The 19,270-nt window shown below is 41.3% G+C and overlaps 1 protein-coding gene across 1 annotated transcript in view; it reads left to right on the plus strand.

The window, feature by feature from the left end:
• Window positions 1-19,270, plus strand: part of LOC128702056 (uncharacterized) — a 226,923-nt gene that overhangs the window by 117,676 nt on the left and 89,977 nt on the right. Inside the window, exon 3 of the mRNA XM_070101503.1 lies at window positions 15,546-15,678. Within this exon, the coding sequence (XP_069957604.1) occupies window positions 15,546-15,678 (133 nt within the window). The remainder of the gene's footprint in view (window positions 1-15,545; window positions 15,679-19,270) is intronic.

Below are 19,270 nucleotides of genomic sequence, written 5' to 3' on the forward strand. Positions count from 1 at the left end.
AGAATATTGGGGTTGGGGGAGTGAGAGCCTTGGTGGGGGCCTATGGGGGGCTGTGGTGTGGGTGGGGTTTGTGATGAGGGGGGTGGGGTCAGAATGACCATAGGGGGCAGCTGTTGAGGTGAGGTTTGTGATGTGGGGGTTGGTGGCAGAGGGAACAGTGGAGGATAAGACTATGGGAGTGAGAGAGAGAGGGGGGAGAGGAAGAGGGGAGAGAGAGATGGGGAGGGGAGAGAGAGAGAGAGAGGGAGGGAGAGAGGGAAAGAGATAGTGAGAGGGATAGTCAGAAAGATAGTGAGAGAGAGGGATAACGAGAGAAAGCGGGAATGACGGGGTTAGGGGGGAGAGAGAGAGAGAGAGGAGGGCTAGGGAAAAAGGCTATGAGAGAGATAAATGAGAGGGAGGAGGAGAGAGAAAGATAGAAAGAGGGAAAGATACAAAAATGAAGAGGGAGAGAGAAGCCTAGAGAGAGAGAGAGAGAGAGAGAGAGAGAGAGAGAGAGAGAGAGAGAGAGAGAAAGAGAGAGAGAGGAGGGTGGGGGATAAGACTATGGGAGTGAGAGAGTTAAACCCTGTGTAAAAAGAGAGGGAGAGAAAGAGGGAGGGAGAGAGAGAGATAGAGAGAGAGAGAGAGAGAGAGTAGTCAAGAGAAGGCGGACCTCTTTGCTGAACACTTTGCTACCAAAATGCAAGTTCCTGATCCAGCAAGGGACCCTCCTTGGCTAGCTGCAAGAACTGTGTCAAAACTGTCAGTGGTGACAATTAGGCAGGAGGAGGTGCATTTCCTTCTTAAAACGCTTGACCAAGAAAAGGCTGTGGCCAAGACAAGTTGAGCCCAAGATTGCTGAGAAGATGTGCAGACCAGCTAGCAGCACCTCTAACTCGTATCTTTCAGCACTACCTAGTACAGTGTAAATGGCCCTCTCTATGGAAAGAGGCAAATGTAGTCCCTGTTCACAAAAAGAAGAGCAGAGCAGAAATCAGCAACTACAGACCAGTGTCACTCCTGTCAATCACTGGTAAGATCCTTGAGACAATAATCTCAAGACAAATGCCAGAGTTTTTTGACTACCACTCACTACTTTGTGATCGTTAATATGGCTTCAGGAAAGGTTACTCTGCTGCTGATCTGTTGTTAAACCTCTCCAAAAAGTGGCACCAGTCACTGGATGAATGCAAAGTCAGCTGTGTGGTAGCACTGGACATTGCTGGCGCTTTCGACCGGGTGTGGCACCAGGACCTCTTAGCAAAACTTCAAGCACTGGGAATTGCAGGCTCTACGCTACGTCTCCTCAGTGATTACCTTCGTGGTAGATCTCTAAGTGTAGTTCTCAATGGAACAGAATTAGTAAGACATCCTATTGGGGCAAGTGTTCCACAAGGAAGCGTGCTGGGACCATTATTATGGAATGTCTACTTCAACGACCTTCTTCATCTCATCCCAGAATCACATGCATATGCAAACGACTGTACACTGACATTCACTTATCCAAGAGAAGAAATGCCAGCTGCTCTAAGCTACATCAATCACCAGCTGAGAGCTATATCAGCTTGGGGAATTAGATGGCAAGTAACATTTACACCTGAGTAAACGCGAATGATGATCGTCTCTAGGCACTATGATGGTAATGCTGGTGCACTAGTAAGGATGAATGGGAGGGTGTTGGCACCTGGAGAAGAAGTTGATATCCTTGGGGTGAAATTTGACTCCAAACTAACCATGAAGAACCATGTTGTAAATCTTGCAAACAAGGCAGCCAGGAAGCTTACAACACTTCGCCGTATCTCGCATCTGCTTGACAGTAGGGGTTGCAAGATTCTGTACGAGGCACAAGTACGCTCACACCTTGAGTATGCTCCACTTTCTTGGTTTACCTGCCCCCCTCTCATCTGCGGCTGCTTGACAGAGTAGAGAACAGAGCAAGACGTCTCATCTCTCGCCTTGACCCATCCTGAATAGATCTGTCATTTCAGCAGAGCCTTCAACGCAGGAAGGATGCGGGTGGCCTTACTGTTATGTACAAGGCCAATATTGCCAAAGTACCACACTTGGATCCACTTCGAGGACAGCGTGAAACAAGCTTTTATGCCACAAGACGGGCAGAAAGCAGCAACTTGACTCTGGCTGTACCCTTATCCAGAACATCACTCCATCTGTGATCATATATACCCAGGATGACTCGAGTATGGAACACATTCGTACTGCATAATGATGTCAACGAGATAAAGTCAGTTGATCAAATGAAAATGCTGGCCCACAGATGGCTCCAACTTCATCCTGTTCCCTACTTGTATGTCTCATAACAATAAAAATGCTTTCAAATGAGCTGATGTAGGTAACAGCTCTTAGCTTGCCAATAAAGTTAGGAATCCTTAACCTGTAAATAGCTTGTCAATAAAGCTAGGGATCCTTAACCTTGTCAATCCCTGTTTAAAGAGAGAGAGAGAGAGAGAGAGAGAGAGAGAGAGAGAGAGAGAGAGAGAGAGAGAGAGAGAGAGAGAGAGAGAGAGAGAGAGAGAGAGAGAGAGTGAGAGAGGGAGAGAGTATGAGTGCGTAGTTGTTTGTATGTTTGTGTGTGTGTGTGAATGAGTGGGAGTGGGATCGAGGGTGGGAGCGTGTGTGTACTCACCTAATTGTGGTTGCAGGGGTCGAGACTCAGCTCCTGGCCCCGTGTGTGTGTGTGTGTGTGTGTGTGTGTGTGTGTGTGAGCACGCCAGTTGTTTATATGTCCCAGAAATAATGCACCTCACTTCTATGTATCCATAATACTAATAAAATACCATTAATAATAATAGTAATTCTAATAATTATAATACCAGTGTGTGTTGATGAGTCTTTCCTTCTCCCACGTATGTACTACCTTTTACTACATGTGTACCCAATACTTGTTTCACAGAGTGCATTGTCTTTGTGTCTTAAAAACTTATCTCTTAAAACTGTTTTGAGGTCTGTAGTCCTATTGGCCCCCACTTACTCCTCCTACCAAGGTCACCTATTCCTTGCTCCTGCCAATTTTATCTTCCTACTACTGCTGGGTGCTGTGTGTATGATAATCACTCTGAAGCAGGGTTTGTGACACAGCTACCAGTGATCTAGGGCCGCTCTATCACTCAAACTTCCCCTTTACCCACAAACAGGTGATTTGTACGTTACTCCTCAGAGGGGACGTCCATCCTGATGCTTGCTATACGATGCTCGCTGTACGATGCTCGCTGTACGATGCTCGCTGTACGATGGTTGCTGTACGATGCTTGCTGTACGATGCTCGCTGTACAATGACACTCGTGCTCCTCGCCCTTCCGCCTCTGACCTCTTCAATTATTCTGTTCTCATTGCCCGTTTGAGTCCTCATTTACCACACTTATCACTTGTATATTGCTACTTTTATAATTTGCACTTCACTTTTGGTAAGTACATTTCTTATTTGTGATGACACCCACAGGCCTACAGCTGCCACCTTCTCTGGTTATATATATATATATATATATATATATATATATATATATATATATATATATATATATATATATATATATATATATATATATATGGCGTGCCGAATATGTAGAACTGGTCAATTAGCAAGAACTCATTTAAAATTAAGTCCTTTCTAAAATTTTCTCTTATACGTTTAAAGATATATCTTTTTCATTAATGTTAATGTAAAAATATTTAATTTTGCTCCAAAAGAATCTTAGAAAACTTACCTAACCTTATTATAACAAGAACAATTTATTTTAGCCTAACCCAACTAAATATATTTTAGATTTGTTTACAGTAATTTAATACTAAACAAACACAGTGAAATATATTTTTTTCCTTAGATTCAGAATGATTTTGGCGAAATTATTGCATACACAAATTTTCACATGTCCTATATGGCAAGATGAGCGTTGCTATTTAAGCCAAGATCGCAAGTTCTGCCTATTCGGCACGACATATATATATATATATATATATATATATATATATATATATATATATATATATATATATGGAGTTTATCTGGAGAGAGTTCCGGGGGTCAACGCCCCCGCGGCCCGGTCTGTGACCAGGCCTCCTTAGGTTAGTGTCCCAGGATGCGACCCACACCAGTCGACTAACACCCAGGTACCCATTTTACTGATGGGGAACATAGACAACAGGTGGAAAGAAACACGTCCAATGTTTCTACTCTGGCTGGGAATCGAACCCAGGCCCTCACCGTGTGAAGCGAGAGCGTTAACCACCAGGCCACCACATCCCCTTTCTCGCTAGCTTGTTCACACTCGCTGTATGCTACCTCACAGTTTCTCGTTAACCATCCTCTTTTAATTCTTGATCTTTTGTCTTTAGTCACTCGCTTTGTACTTTGTATATTTGTAACTAGCATGAAGTGCCAACTAGGTCTCTAACGAACTGGCACCTTGAAATTTTGTTGTATAATTTCAGGCTTCCTCTCGTCTTTTCTTTATTTTTTAACTAATAAATTTGGTTATCACTTGTACGGTTGTTCACTGACGTTGTCACTAACACTGGTCGCTGCTAGCTGATAAAGCTCGACCTAAAAACACTAAGATTCTCGGAGCCTGGCGCTTGTGACCCGCTACACTGTGTGTGTGTGTACTTACCTAATTGTACTCACCTAATTGTAGTTGCAGGGATCGAGACTCAGCTCCTGACCCCGCCTCTTCACTGATCGCTACTAGGTCTTCTCTCTCTCTGCTTCCTGAGCTTTGCCATACCTCGTCTTAAAGCTATGTATGGTTCCTGCCTCCACTACGTCACTACGTCACTATTTCACTTCCTGACGATTCTATGACTGAAGAAATACTACCTAACATCCCTGTGACTCGTCTGAGTCTTCAACTTCCAATTGTGACCCCTTTTTTCTGTGTCCCCTCTCTGGTACATCCTGTCTCTGTCCACCTTGTCTATTCCACGCATTATTTTGTATGTTGTTGTCATGTCTCCCTTGACCGTCCTGTCCTCCAGTGTCGTCAGTCCGATTTCCGTCAACCTTTCTTCGTAGGACATTCCCCTGAGCTCCGGAACTAGCCTTGTTGCAAACCTTTGTACTTTCTCTAATTTCCTGACGTGCTTGACCAGGTGTGGGTTCCAAACTGGTGCTGCATACTCCAGTATTGGCCTGACGTACACAGTGCGTGTGTGTGTGTGTGTGTGTGTGTGTGTGTGTGTGTGTGTGTGTGTGTGTGTGTGTGTGTGTGTGTGTGCCCTGAAATAATTGTCCTCACTTAACTGCACCTCACCCTTCTGTGTATTAATAATACTAAGTCTACTCAGCTTCTACAAGTCCGTGAAAAACACGTGTGCTCGTGTGTGTGTTTGATGGTGTCCCTCACTAACTTCCCAACAACCCCTCCTTCATACAACCATCACTCCTATCTCCACCTTATCAATGTTATTTACTCCAATTCTGGCAATAGCCTCCAGGAGTGAATGGCCCTCACCTTCCATTGTGCAGAGACCAGAAACTCTGACACAATATGCAACCACAGATAAGGCGAGTGGTACTAGTGTCTGGTAGTGAAGGGGTGGATTCATTGCTGCCTCTTTTTGTTGTCGTACTGCATTGCCCTTCTAAAACATTTTTCAAAATTCTTCACTCATGATAAGCTAAGTTATATCCATTTATACTCGTACACCACAAGCTCCTCAAGTGCTTTCTCTTATCACTTTTGGTGAATTACACTACTTATTTATAATGACACACAACCTGCCTATGACATCACCACTTCCTCGAGGCCTACTGCCTCTCATCTAATCTCATTATATTTATTTTTTTTGTTTTCTTCATTTTCTTTGCCTTTTTCACACTCATTGCATGCTACCTCACAGTTTGTGTGTTAACCACCCTCTCGTAACTCTTGACTTTCGAACTTTGGTCGTCACTCGCTTTGTAATTTGTATATTTGTAACTGTGTGGCAGCAGGTGCCGGCTAGGCCTCTAACGATTTGGCACTTTCAAATTTTTTGTAAAATTTCAGACTTCCTCTCGTTTTTTTGGTACTAATAACTTTGGTAATCACTTGTAGGGTTGTTCATTTACCCTGCTAGGACCTAATGTGTGTGTGTGTGTGTGTGTGTGTGTGTGTGTGTGTGTGTGTGTGTGTGTGTGTGTGTGTGTGTATGTGTGTGTTTGTGTGTGTGTGTGTGTTTGTGTGTGTTTGTGTGTGTTTGTGTGTGTGTGTGTGTTTGTGTATGTGTGTGTTTGTGTGTGTTTGTGTGTGTTTGTGTGTGTGTGTGTGGGTGTGTATGTGTGTGTTTGTGTGTGTTTGTGTGTGTTTGTGTGTGTGTGTGTGGGTGTGTGTGGGTGTGGGTGTGTGTGTGTGTGTTTGTGTGTGTGTTTGTGTGTGTGTGTGTGTGTGTGTGTGTGTGTGTGTGTGTGTGTGTGTGTGTGTGTGTGTGTGTACTCGACTAGTTGTGGTTGCCGGGGTCGAGTCATAGCTCCTGGCCCCGCCTCTTCACTGGCCTCTACTGAGTCACTCTCCCTGCACAGTGAGCTTTATCATACCCTTGCTTAAAACTATGAGTGGATCCTGCCTCCACTACATCGCTTCCCAAACTATTCCAATTCCTGTCTACTCTGTCACTGAAGAAATACTTCTTAACATCCCTGTGATTCAACTGTGTCTTCAACTTCCAACTGTATCCCCTTGTTGCTGAGTCCCATCTCTGGAACATTCTGTCTGTGTCCACCATGTCAATTCCTCTCAGTGTTTTATATATCGTTATCATGTCATCCCTCTCTCTCCTGTCCTCCAGTGTCGTCAGGTTGATTTCACTTAAAATCTCCTCGTAGAACATACCCCTTAGCTCTGGAACTAGCCTTGTTGCATTCCGTAAGAATCCTTGAAAAAATGCTCATCAGGACCTGGCGATTTATTTTGTTTCATTCGGTGTACTTGTTTCATAACCATTTCGTTAGTGAATCTGATATTCTATAATTTATCTTCTTCAGGCCCATAATGAAAGTTAATTACTGGGATATTGTTAGTGTCTTCCTGTGTGAAAACCGAGAGAAAATAATTATTAAAAATCGAGCACATTTCATTCTCTTTGTCAGTAAGATGCCCAGAATTATTTTTAAGGGGACCTATCTTATCTCTAACTTTTGTTCTACAAATCTGGAAAAAGCCTTTTGGGTTAGTTTTTGAATCCATAGCGACTTCAATTTCGTAGTCCCGTTTAGCTTTTCTTATTCCCTTTTTAACGTCCCTCTTAATGTCAATATATTGATTCATAAGATGACCTTCACCTCTTTTGATGCACCTCTAAATTCCTTACTGCCCTAAAAGATATTTAAGCCTATTATTCATCAATTTTGGGTCATTTTTATTCGAACTAATTTTTTTATACTGGATGAACATTCTTTGGGCAGCAATTATAGTATTTAAAAACTCTCATATTGATAGCTCTCTTCGTTACCCCAGTCAACAGATAATAAGTGTTGTCTAAGCCCATTTTGTAATCTGCTAAGCAAAAATCTGGGACCGTTACTGAGTTGTTCCTACTATCATACTTCCATTCAATGCTATATGTAACTGATTTGTGGTCGCTTGCACCGAGTTCCTCTGTAATTTCAAACAGGGTATTTCCGTTTGTAGGTTCTGCCACAAGCTGCTTCAAAAAACAATCTTGAAGTACTTTTAAAAAGTCGTTGGATTCTAAATTCCCAGTCAAAACATTCCAATCAATCAGACTAAAGTTAAAGTCCTCCTAGAATTACTACGTTATCGTGCCTTGTGGCCTTAACAATTTCCTCCCAGAGTAATCTGCCTTGGTCCATATCTAAGTTTGGGGGACGGTATATCACGCCTAAAATAAATTTTTCATGCCCCTCTGAAAATTCTATTCAGACTCTGTATGTGTTACTTCAGACTTTATACCCGTTTTTATGCAATAATTTAAACGATCATGGACACAGAGTGCCACCCCACCCCCCTTACCGATACTTCTATCCACTTGAAACAATTTAAAACTCTGAACGTGACTTTCAGCAGGCATGTCCCGATTTTTCATATTAAACCACGTCTCAGTTATGGTAAAAACATCAATGTTACCCTCACTTGCAACTAATCTCAATTCGTCCATCTTATTTCTCTCATTACGTGCATTAGTATAAAACATGTTTAAAAAGCTCCCATCGCTTTTATCTTTCTGTTCCTCCACTATAACTGTTACTGTCCTTGTCACCTAGTGCCACTGGGCTTCCTATATTCATCAATAACGCTACCTCATTTTGCCTGTTACTGGTTTCCCTAAAACTGACACTATCGCTACATTGAGAATTCATTGATTTTCCACAAAAACCCATACCACTATCTATTACTGGTTTAAAGACCTAAGAGCTCCCTACACTGCGTTGGTCAGTTCTCTCACCCCAAACCTAGATAAGTAAACCCCATCCCTGGCATACATGTCATTTCTGCCATAGAAGATGTCCCAGTTGTCAATGAATATTACTGCATTTTCCTTGCAGTGTTTGTCCAGTCAGCAATTGACACCAATTGCCCTGGACAACCATTCTTTTCCAACTCCTCTCCTGGGCAAAATGCCACATATCACAGGGTTCCCACCCTTTTTCCTAATTATCTCTATTGCTGTCCTATACCTGCTAATGAGATCTTTCCTTCGTCTGCCAACATCGTTGCCTCCCACACTGAAGCAGATAATAGGATTGCTCCCATTACCTTTCATAACATCGTCTAGACGGCTAACAATATCTCCCATCCCAGCCCCAAGAAAACATGCCCTCTGCCTCATCTTCCTCCCCTAAGAAAAAAAGTCCTATCCATAAACTTAACCTGACTGTCCCCAACTAAAACAATGTTCTTACTTTCACTCGCGGAGTTCGTCGTGACGTTCTCGATGGTCTTCGTTGGGGTTTCAACGGATGTCGGTTCACTCTTCTCCGCCAATACTTCCTTTGTGCTCGTTGTGACGTTCCCAGTAGACAACGCACATTCGTTCAACGTTCAAGCTCTCCAAGACAAGCTCAACCAGGTCGAGCCTTCAATCCAGTTCACACTTGAAGAAGAAGTCGACAACACTCTTCCTTTCCTTGATGTTCTGCTCTGCAAAGCTGACCACGAACTTCGTTTTAAAGTCTATCGAAAACCCACCAACCAAAACGACCTTCTCCACTTTTACTCTCACCACGACACCAAAACCAAACGTGGTGTAATTATAGGCTTCTTCCTGCGTGCACTCAGAATCTGCAGCAATGAGTTCCTTGAAGAAGAATGCACGATAATTGAACAAGTATTTTCTAAACTCCACTATCCTCGTCACTTCATCAGAGACTGCAGACGACGGGCATTAAACATCTTCAACACACCCAGAGAAGACACTGCCGAGAAGAGATACATAGTCCTCCCCACCAACTCCATTGCCAAACACGTTTCCAACATCTTTTCCAATACCTCATTTCAAGTATCTACCTCCACAACCACGACCATCAAGGACATTATCAGTGATAGACAGGACAAGCTTCCACCCTCTGCAGGGGTATACATAATCCCTTGTAACGACTGCAACAAGTTATACATGGGCGAAACATCAAGGGACCTCCAAACACGTATTTCAGAACACCAATACGCAAGCAGGTCTGACGACACAAGGAATGCCTGTGTACAACACCGTAATTCACACAACCACTTGATAAACTACAGAAACTCAAGACTCATCGCCACAGAAGACAACACTCAATACCGAAGAATCCTGGAATCATCACTTATTTCTATATCCGACAACTTCAACCAGAATAGTGGCTTCTATAACATAGCTGAACCACTTGGCAAGAAACTTCTTCATCGCTATCCCACATAAGAACACTGTAGAAGGTCTGCTCACAAACTTATCCAATCTCATTTACAAGCTACCCAAGATTTTAGACTCTATAACCCCACTCGGTACATCATCAGATGCAGTATTCTCCACCTGACCTCAGCATTCTGAACCTGACTATAAATACTCGCGTCCCTTCCACCCCAGGTAGATCTGTTTGTGACTTGAAAAAGCCCACTGTGTGGGCGAAACGTAGTCAATAAAGGATCACATTATACTGCATATGTGTTTATATTTCCATTGAGTCGGTATTTTATACCATTTATTTCCATCAGTGAAAGTTTGGTGAATGTATGTACATTCCTCGTCAAGAAACTCAGGACTACAAATTCGGAATGCTCTTAGGAAAAACCCGATGATGATGCCTCTTTTGGTCTTGGTATCTTGACTGGAATAGAAGTGTGTGAGATCATTTTTATTGGTGGGTTTCCGATAAACTTGAAATCTTAGGTTGTTGTCTACTTTGTGAATGAGGACGTCGAGGAAAGGTAGCTTGTCATTGGACTCTTCTTCTAGTGTAAACTGGATCGCCGGTTCAACTGCGTTGAGCCTTGCCTGAAGATCCCGTACATCAAAACGTTTGGGAGTTATTACTTGGACGTCGTCCACGTAACGTAACCAAGTGACGCTTGAAGGGATGATGTTGGTGAAGTGTTCGGACTCTAGGTGTTCCATGTATAAGTTGGCTAGGACGGCACTGATGGGGGAAGTCACATCCAAACTGCTTAGTTTCTTGTTACGGATGGAGAGGTTACGGATACGGTTGAGAAGGTCGCCTGAGTGTTTAAGATGAGCGGGGTTGATGGTCCCCAGACTGCAAGTAAAGAGCTCTTCAGATCATTAATTCTCCACGCATCAACACCACTCCCAACAAAGTTATAATTCTTCCCAACAGCCAGGTTGCACTGAACGTCTCAAAAGTATTTTCACAAGCTAACACCAGAGTCGCCATCGCTTCTAGCACTTCAATAAAGGATCTAACTAGGACAAAATCCAAGCACCACGAACCAGTCAATGCAGGAGTTTACACTATACCCTGTGGAGGCTGTGACGAGATTTACGTAGGTGAAACAGCAAGAAACCTCGACACCCGCCTCAATGAACACATTTACGCATGTAGGAACGATAACTTGAACAACGCCTGTATACAACACCGAAATTCCACCAATCATCTCATGAAATTCAGAGACGCCCAATTAGTGATCAAAGAAACTAATTTCCGGAGACGCAAGTGCCTCGAATCAGCACTAATCGCTGTTTCGAATACAATTAAACAAAACAACGGCAGCTTCACCATCTCCGAAGTCTTAGCAAGAATCCTCCTGAAAACAGTAAACCTTGCCATCACATAGTCTCTCCTGTTATACTACACAAAGCACATTACAGAGAGTGAACACTGAAACAACCTGCCTCTTTCCAGTCTATATTTGTCCAACCTATTTTTATGTTACACAAGTAATAGCTTTTATATCCTTTTACTCAAGTTCGAATTAATTGCTCTACCATATTGTATTACTACTACAACTTTTGTCACTAATACTACTACTACTACTACTACTACTACTACCACTAGCGAACATCGAAATGGTACCTCACTAGTATTGCACCTCACTCTGAGCCTTTATATACCCTCTGTATCTATGTATTGTTTGTAATGGCTTGATAAAGCTCCTGGTGAGCGAAACGTTGCCACAATAAGATGTCACATTAGTTGCACTTGTGTCCTTTTACTTTACATATTGTCGGTAATTCTACCAACTTTATTACAGTTGCACATGTGTCTAATTCAACAAACATTTATAAACAGGGAGGCTCCATGACCCCCCCTCCCCCGCCGTTCGCTTAGCCTGCAGTCAACACACTACATGAGTACCCTTCACTACACAGGTACCTTCACACTAGGGTATTACAGGTAAACATGAGAGCACCAAAACCAATAAAATATCCTATGGCCTATTCTTACCCAAAATCACCATCCCTACTCAAACACCAAACCGTGATGTTTTATGACATCTTGCTCCAGCCACTGCGCTTCCAGTACTAAATACACCCCTCTTCTCTACTGGCCACTCTTCAGGACTAATACGCGTCCAGTTTCAAAACCTGACATTATATATGGAATGTTTTTTATACACATATTTTCTGCAATACACTGCATAATACTTGGGTAGCGTTGAAAATGGGTTGGGCAAATATTCTCGTAGATTGGATTTGTAAAGGATTGGCCCAGTATGAGCCAATTGGCCTACTGCAGTGTTCCTCGTTTCTTATGTTGTTATTTGCCCAACCTATTTTTAAGTTACACAAATAATAAATTTTTATAACCATTTTGCTCATGTGCAAGTCGACATTTTCTACCACATGTATTACTACTATTATTACTACCACAAGTAGTACAATTACTACGCCCCACTCTAAACTTTAATTTACCCTCTGTGTCCATGTATTGTTTGTAACGGCTTGACAAAGCTTCTGGAGAGTGAAACGTTGCCACAATAAAATGTCACATTAGTTGCACTTGAGTCCTTTTACTTAAAAGAATTGTTAGGCTTGCCTACACAAGTAATGCCCTTTTCTTTCATGTTAGAGATCACAGTCATGCTATTAACTGGTTCCTGCTACAACTGTCTCCCGTCCTCCTCCTGCTTCCCTCTCCACTTGTTACTCTTCACTCTATTCGAAGATCAGGACCACGTGATCACTAGCTCCGAGAGGCCTTTCGTATGTGGTGTCCTCAATGTCAGAACAAGTCAAGGTGAATTTAAGGTCCAGTCTTGCTGGTTCATCCTTTCGTCTCTCTCTGGTAGTGTGCCTAACATCTTGATGAAGATGGTTCTGGAAAATCTCATACATCATCTTGGCTCTTCACATTTCGGGTCCCTCATGTGGCTCCAGGTTTTCCCAGTCAATCTCTTTGTAACTGAAATCACCCACAACTAGTAACTTGGCCTTACCAATGTGATCCCTTCTGGCCACCTCAGCTAGTGTGTCCACCATTGTTATGTTGCTCTCATCATATTCTTTTTTTGTTCTCCTGCTGTTCTGTGGCCGGTTATACTTCACTGCAATCATCACTGTAGGAACCCTGGACCGAATTGTTCCTACTACGTAGTCTCTTTCGCCCATTCTGTCCATTCCTTCCATTTCCTCAAATCCCCACCGGGATCCTTCTCCCCCTCTGCTCCCTCTATCTTTCCTCGGGATCTGATATCAGGATGGGAAGATTGCGTCTGTTATCATAACCGTGAGTTTCGTATTTGTAAGTTCTATGATGTCTGGGAGACGTCTCCTTGATTCTTTAATGCCACTCCTTACATTTATTTGTTATTCTGTCTGTGTTGGTGTACCTAACCTTTAACTTTTTTTCTAATACCGTGGTCTGGGGGAGGGGGGGCACGTTGGGGTTGGGGGAGCAGGAGACCTGGCATGATACTGTGGGGGGTTGCTGTGAGGGTGGAGTTTGTTGTGGAGGGGTGGGGGCTGTGGATACAGAGTGTGGGTTGTTTTGGTTTAGTTTGCCTGGTTGCAGTGCTGTCATGGTTGATGGTTATTGCACCCACTGAATGGGACCCATTGCATATAACGTATGTTTATGTATATATTATCTTTCATATAATTTTATACTGATGATATTTGCATTAACAGCTGAAATGAAAATAACTTGCTTTATATTATTATTTGACTTATTATATTAGGTTATGAATGCAGGTAAGATGTAACATTTACACTTCACTGTGCTCACTGTTGGAGAGTTGTGACTGTCCGCTCTTGCAAACAGCCTTGCTAACTACCAGCTTGTTTGTTTGCCTGCCGGCGTCACTGAAGTAGCACTGGTTAGTCACGTGATCACACCTGAGATTGCAGACTGCCCCCCATTATCTCACGCTCTCTCTAGATCTACTTTTTGTCCTAAAAGCAATTCATCTGTCTCTCGTTTCTCGTAGAGTATGATTTCGTTGGAGACCCGAAACATGCATCTTGTAACTCTGTGTAACTGGGTTCACAGAGCACATTTTAGATATAGTGATCTTTGATGTTTTGCTGAGGTTGTGTTTGGCAGAGACAGTCGATTCATCCTTGTTCCCAAACTGAAGCTTCTGACCTACTTTGTGACATCTACGCACTGCTGTAGTCGGAGATTTGGTTATCTTGAACTTCAATTCAGTAATAAGGGAGTTTTATGCCTTATACGGAGGATATGCTGATGGTCCCCAGTTAGGATCGTTTTGTCTCCTCGTCCCTGACACTGCTGCTGCTTTGTACATTATTGCTGTTTGGCGAATGGTTCGTCTTATTATTCAAGCAGGCTGTTCAATTGCTTTGATGGTTGAGAAGTCGTATTGTTTGTGGTCTAGTTGTCAATCACTGTTTAAGTATAATTCAAGTGGAGTCTTACTGAGACATAACGAGCACTCAGAGGACCTACACGCATTCTCACACACACACACTTGTATATACTAGTACTATTCTTATAGATGCTATCAATGTACCAGACGGAGAAGTGTGTACCAGACAAGAGAAGTGTAGGAGCTTATATCCTAAATTATATCGAACTTATTTTGATATTGTCCACCTAAACAACTTTGTTATTAAATATCTTAAATTTTATTTCGTTTTATATTATATCTAGTTGTGATCCAAGGACTCTATTAATATTTCCCTTAAGTTCAAGGGATAACTTGACGTGATCTAATTCTGACAAACTGTACCAGATCCAGAAACAGGCTAGATGCTAGAGAGGGATCAATCTGTTGACCTAGTATTCTCTGGAGATCTCTATACTTGATGAATATCGCATGTTGTAATAATAGTCTTCTGTAGATGGTTCTGAGGGAGATTGTATTTGCTTTTTCTCCTGAGTCTGGGTTCTCCTGCCCATTTCCATCCTTGTATCTCTTTCCTCTCTACGTCTTTGTACCCTTTCAATCTTTGTTTCATTAGAAACGTTCTATGATAAAATTTGCTCGATACTTTTCAAGCATTCAGAATACAGCAAGCAGCACACAGGCTGAGGGTCCGGGTTTAAGCCAAAGGTCCTGGTTCGATTCTCGGCGGGATGGAAACACTGGACGCGTTTCCTTACACCTGTTGCCCTGTTCACCTAACAAGTAGGTACCTGAGAATTAGTCAACTGGTGTGGGTCGCATCCAGTGGAGCAAGATAGAGGACCTCAATGAAAATAAGACAGTCCCTCGATGACGCAGTGCCTTTCATAGGTTGTCCTGGGTTGCTAACCCTCCTCGGTTAAAAATTCAAACAAAATCTTATCTTATCATTAAAGCTACGACTTGTCTTCGTAGTGTTACGGAAGGTATGAGGTATCAACATTACTAGCGTTCATAACATTTTCTAGCTACTGATAAACGGAGATGTTACCTTGCTTATCAGATATTGTAGAAATTATAGTCTTAGAGGTTTAAACATGATTTTCAAGATTGCAATTTCTGGGTTACCTACAGGCTGTTCATTATACCTAAAATTGATGCTTGTTATTTGGATTCTGCTAAGAAAATAGGTACAGTAATTACTAGCCAAAAATTCGCCTGTTACTAGAATATTTCATAAAATGGAGACACTGCAATGTGAATTGAAGTGGAAGAAATGATCGAACACAAAGAGTGTTTGGCTGAGATTTCCAATAATAATTCTTTAAGTCTCAAAATGTATAATACTACCTGGGTGCCTCTTGCCTCACACAGGTGGTGCACAGCCCCGGCAGTGACCAGTGGACACTGGTGCTCACCTACGCACAGCTGCGAGACTCGGGTGTCTACGAGTGTCAGGTCAACACTGATCCCAAACTCTCCAGACCCGTCAATCTTAGCGTGTACAGTAAGTATTTCGAGTGTGTAGTGCTGAGGATTGGTAGCATAGTCAAGTATGTGCGTAACTAATTCATATTGCTAACCTTCTCTTCAGAGTTCTAGTAAAAATACATGAGCAAGTCGCCTTGCACTTGCTGGTCCAGTTAATTATACATTAAATTAAATAAGTAGCAAAGAATGTTGACTGTTATGGGTTGCGTCATAGGGAAGAGGACAGAAGAGCCCAACAAAAATAATTCACGTTACCTTCTTTAATTGTGTTATTCTGGTTTAATAACTTTTATGGGTGAATAATCGGAAGAGGGTCTTCTTTTCTAGAGAATCCAGTACTTATCTTTACTGGTCTGATGCCAGTAAAGAGCACTTGATCCAAGAAACATGAACTACCCACGACTTCCTTACATATGACTTAATTACCTTCCACCCTCCCATTCTTCTGGTGTTGTACGGTTCTTACGGGATAAACGCTTTTCCATGAATTTAATAATTAGCAAGACGTCACTGTAAAATAAGTCATTCTCAGTTACTAGTAAAAAACACCTTTGTTCTGCTAGTCTTCTAAGAGGAAGGGGTGAAGCGAGGGCAGCTGCCTTCGTTCCAGGATCAAACGTGTGTCAAGGGAAACCAACCATATTGATGTCTTGCCTGTCCCCTTGTCCTTTCTGCAATCCCTTGCCCCGAAGGAAAAGTTATAGACGACACTTATACTTTGACCTATTGTTGATCAGATTTTATCATCCACAATACATTTTTGTTTTCTTTGCTGTTTATCTAAATATTTTAACTCTCATTAATGTTAAATTGGCTTCAAAATTTCTTACAGTTTCTCTATATACTGTGGATTCAAGCTCTATACTTCACATTTATTAAGTCACGTAACACCAAGATGATCATGAGCTTCGGCTCAGCAGTAATTACTCGGTAGGCCTGTGAACCTCTTTGCAACTGATTAAATCAGCTTTTCATTCTGCTAATATTAATCCTTTCGTTTTGTTTAGAAAAATAATTTATATATCATTTATAAACTTCATTAAATTAATCATACAAGCTGCGTAAGAGTTACTTTTTATAAAATATTTTTAAATAGAGCAGCGATATCAGCGAAATATGGATTCATTAAAGCATTTTACTTAAAAAAATTCACACAAATAACTCTCCATTCTAAAACAGTGTAAATTTAGGAACAATTACTGCGAGTATTACACACCATGTGGTCGCCAGCATGTTGAACCCATTGTATGAAATTAGAAATTATAATGAATGCAAATTGGAGCCAAATTCGCAGGACTGGTGCAATATCCCTGGGAGTTAGTGGCCCCAACACCGGCTGTGTCGCTCTGTGCTGCCTAGCTTTAGTGATCTAATTTACATGTGGCTGTCAATGGCGTCAACCATTCGTGCTTAAAATAACTTTACATGTCATTAAACTAGGAATACTTCTCCAAGAATATCAGAAAATTTTAAAGAAAATGTAAGCTTTGAAGGGTCAGTGTTGTGACGTAGTCCTACGTAATTATGCAATTGCATATAATAATTTACATAATGTAATTAGCTTTAGCAGGAGAGTTATGTTACTAAATAAAAGCATCAATTTTATGAGATTTACAGTAATACAGATAAAATATATACTCATAAAATATATACAACTCCCATAAAAGATGCAAAATTTGTTTTGCAAGTTGCGTAAACTCATTTTTATATTTAAATTTACATTATGCGTTCAAACACCTGAAAATTTAGTACAAGTCTAAACAACACTACACCTCCCACCCCTCTCTCTTCACTCATTCCTTATCGCCTTCCAATTATACTACCTTCTCCACCTCCCCTTCCTGTTCTTTCTTCTTCACCTCAGCTGATACGAATCTTCAAGGCCACCCTCTTCTTTCCATTCTCACCTTCAGTCTTATATCATCTTTCATGCCACTTCCACTTCCATAACCAACTCCCCTAAACTTTCTTACATCATTTATTCCTTTAATTTTTTTCTCCACCCTCCTTGCTATCTACGCATGCTCCGTTACCCATGTTCATCAACAGCGCTCGCCTTGCCATGCCTTCCTTTTCTTCACCATATTTTAAATGAAGGTAATGAAGCAGATTAAAGAAGGCTGGCAGGCTGTGACCAGGTGAAAGAAAATTGATGATGTGATTGATCAAAGGAACATTTTGCATAATATTATATTTTTGGATAAAACGCTAAGAACGTAAGGATATTTAGCACCAAACACCATCACTGACACTACTACTTTTAAACAGCGACATTACAGACATCGCTGCTCGTCAAAATTAATAACGCAGCTACTGCACCGAATACTCGTTTTAAAGAAGAGTTGCGTACCGCTACTGATTTAATTATTAAAGGATATTTTAGGAAGTCATATTAATACATCAGTTTTAATATTGCTACATGGACCACCAAGGACCATGAACAAGTCACCCAGAGAAGTGAGAAGTGACAAGGGTTGGAACTTATACGAAAGGAGTTGGGTAAAGGGGTGGAATATATTATGGTCCTCTTGGCTTCTCGTTTCCTTGTGTGACTTAAAATAACAAATAAGTCACAATACCGTGACTAGAACAATACACAGATAACCTGCATATAGGAGAGAGGAGCTTACGACGAAGTTTCGGTCCGACTTGGACCATTTACAACGACCGAAACGTCGTCGTAAGCTCCGTTCACCTATGTGCAGGTTATTTGTGTCTTGTGTACTTGTTATTAGTACAAGTCAGACCGATTGCATATATACATGTCGTGCCGAATATGTAAAACTTGCGATTTTTGCTTAAATAGCAACGCCTGCCAAGTGAGTGTACAACGGAGGCCTGTACTTGTTTTACATGATGGTAGGATTGCTGGTGTCTTTTTATATCTTATAAACATGCAAGATTTCAGTTAAGTCTACTTCTGCTTACACTTAGGTCACACTACACATGCATGAATAAACAAATATATACACACCCCTCTGGGTTTTCTATTTCTTATCAGATGTACTTGTTCTTGTTTATCTCCTCTTATCTCCATGAGGAAGTGGAACAGAATTCTTCCTCCGTAAGCCATGCGTGTTGTAAGAGGCGACTAAAATGCCGGGAGCAACGGGCCAGTAACCCCTTCTTCCGTATAAATTACTAAATTTAAGAGAAACTTCCGTTTTTATTTTTGGGCCACCCTGCCTTGATGGGATACGGCCGGTGTGTTGAAAGAAAGAATGTATATATATATATATATATATATATATATATATATATATATATATATATATATATATATATATATATATATATATATATATATATTTTAGATAAGTTTACAATAATTTAATAGTGAGCACAATGAAATCTAGTTTTTTTTCGTTTGGTTCAGAATGATTTTTGCGAAATTATTGCATACACAATTTTTCGTTTTCCTTATTAGGTAAGTTTTCTAAGCTTCTTTTGGAACAAAATTATTAATTTTTACATTAACATTAATGAAGACCTACTTAGATTAGTGGATGGTCCCGCCTCCTCCTGACTGCAGTATATAAGCCACTTCTCCAGCCATATGCTGCACTTTCTACAAAATTTATGGACTGAACACATCGATTACAGGCTGA

Source organism: Cherax quadricarinatus, chromosome 77 (assembly GCF_038502225.1).
Source record: "Cherax quadricarinatus isolate ZL_2023a chromosome 77, ASM3850222v1, whole genome shotgun sequence".
NCBI classification, from domain to species: domain Eukaryota; kingdom Metazoa; phylum Arthropoda; class Malacostraca; order Decapoda; family Parastacidae; genus Cherax; species Cherax quadricarinatus.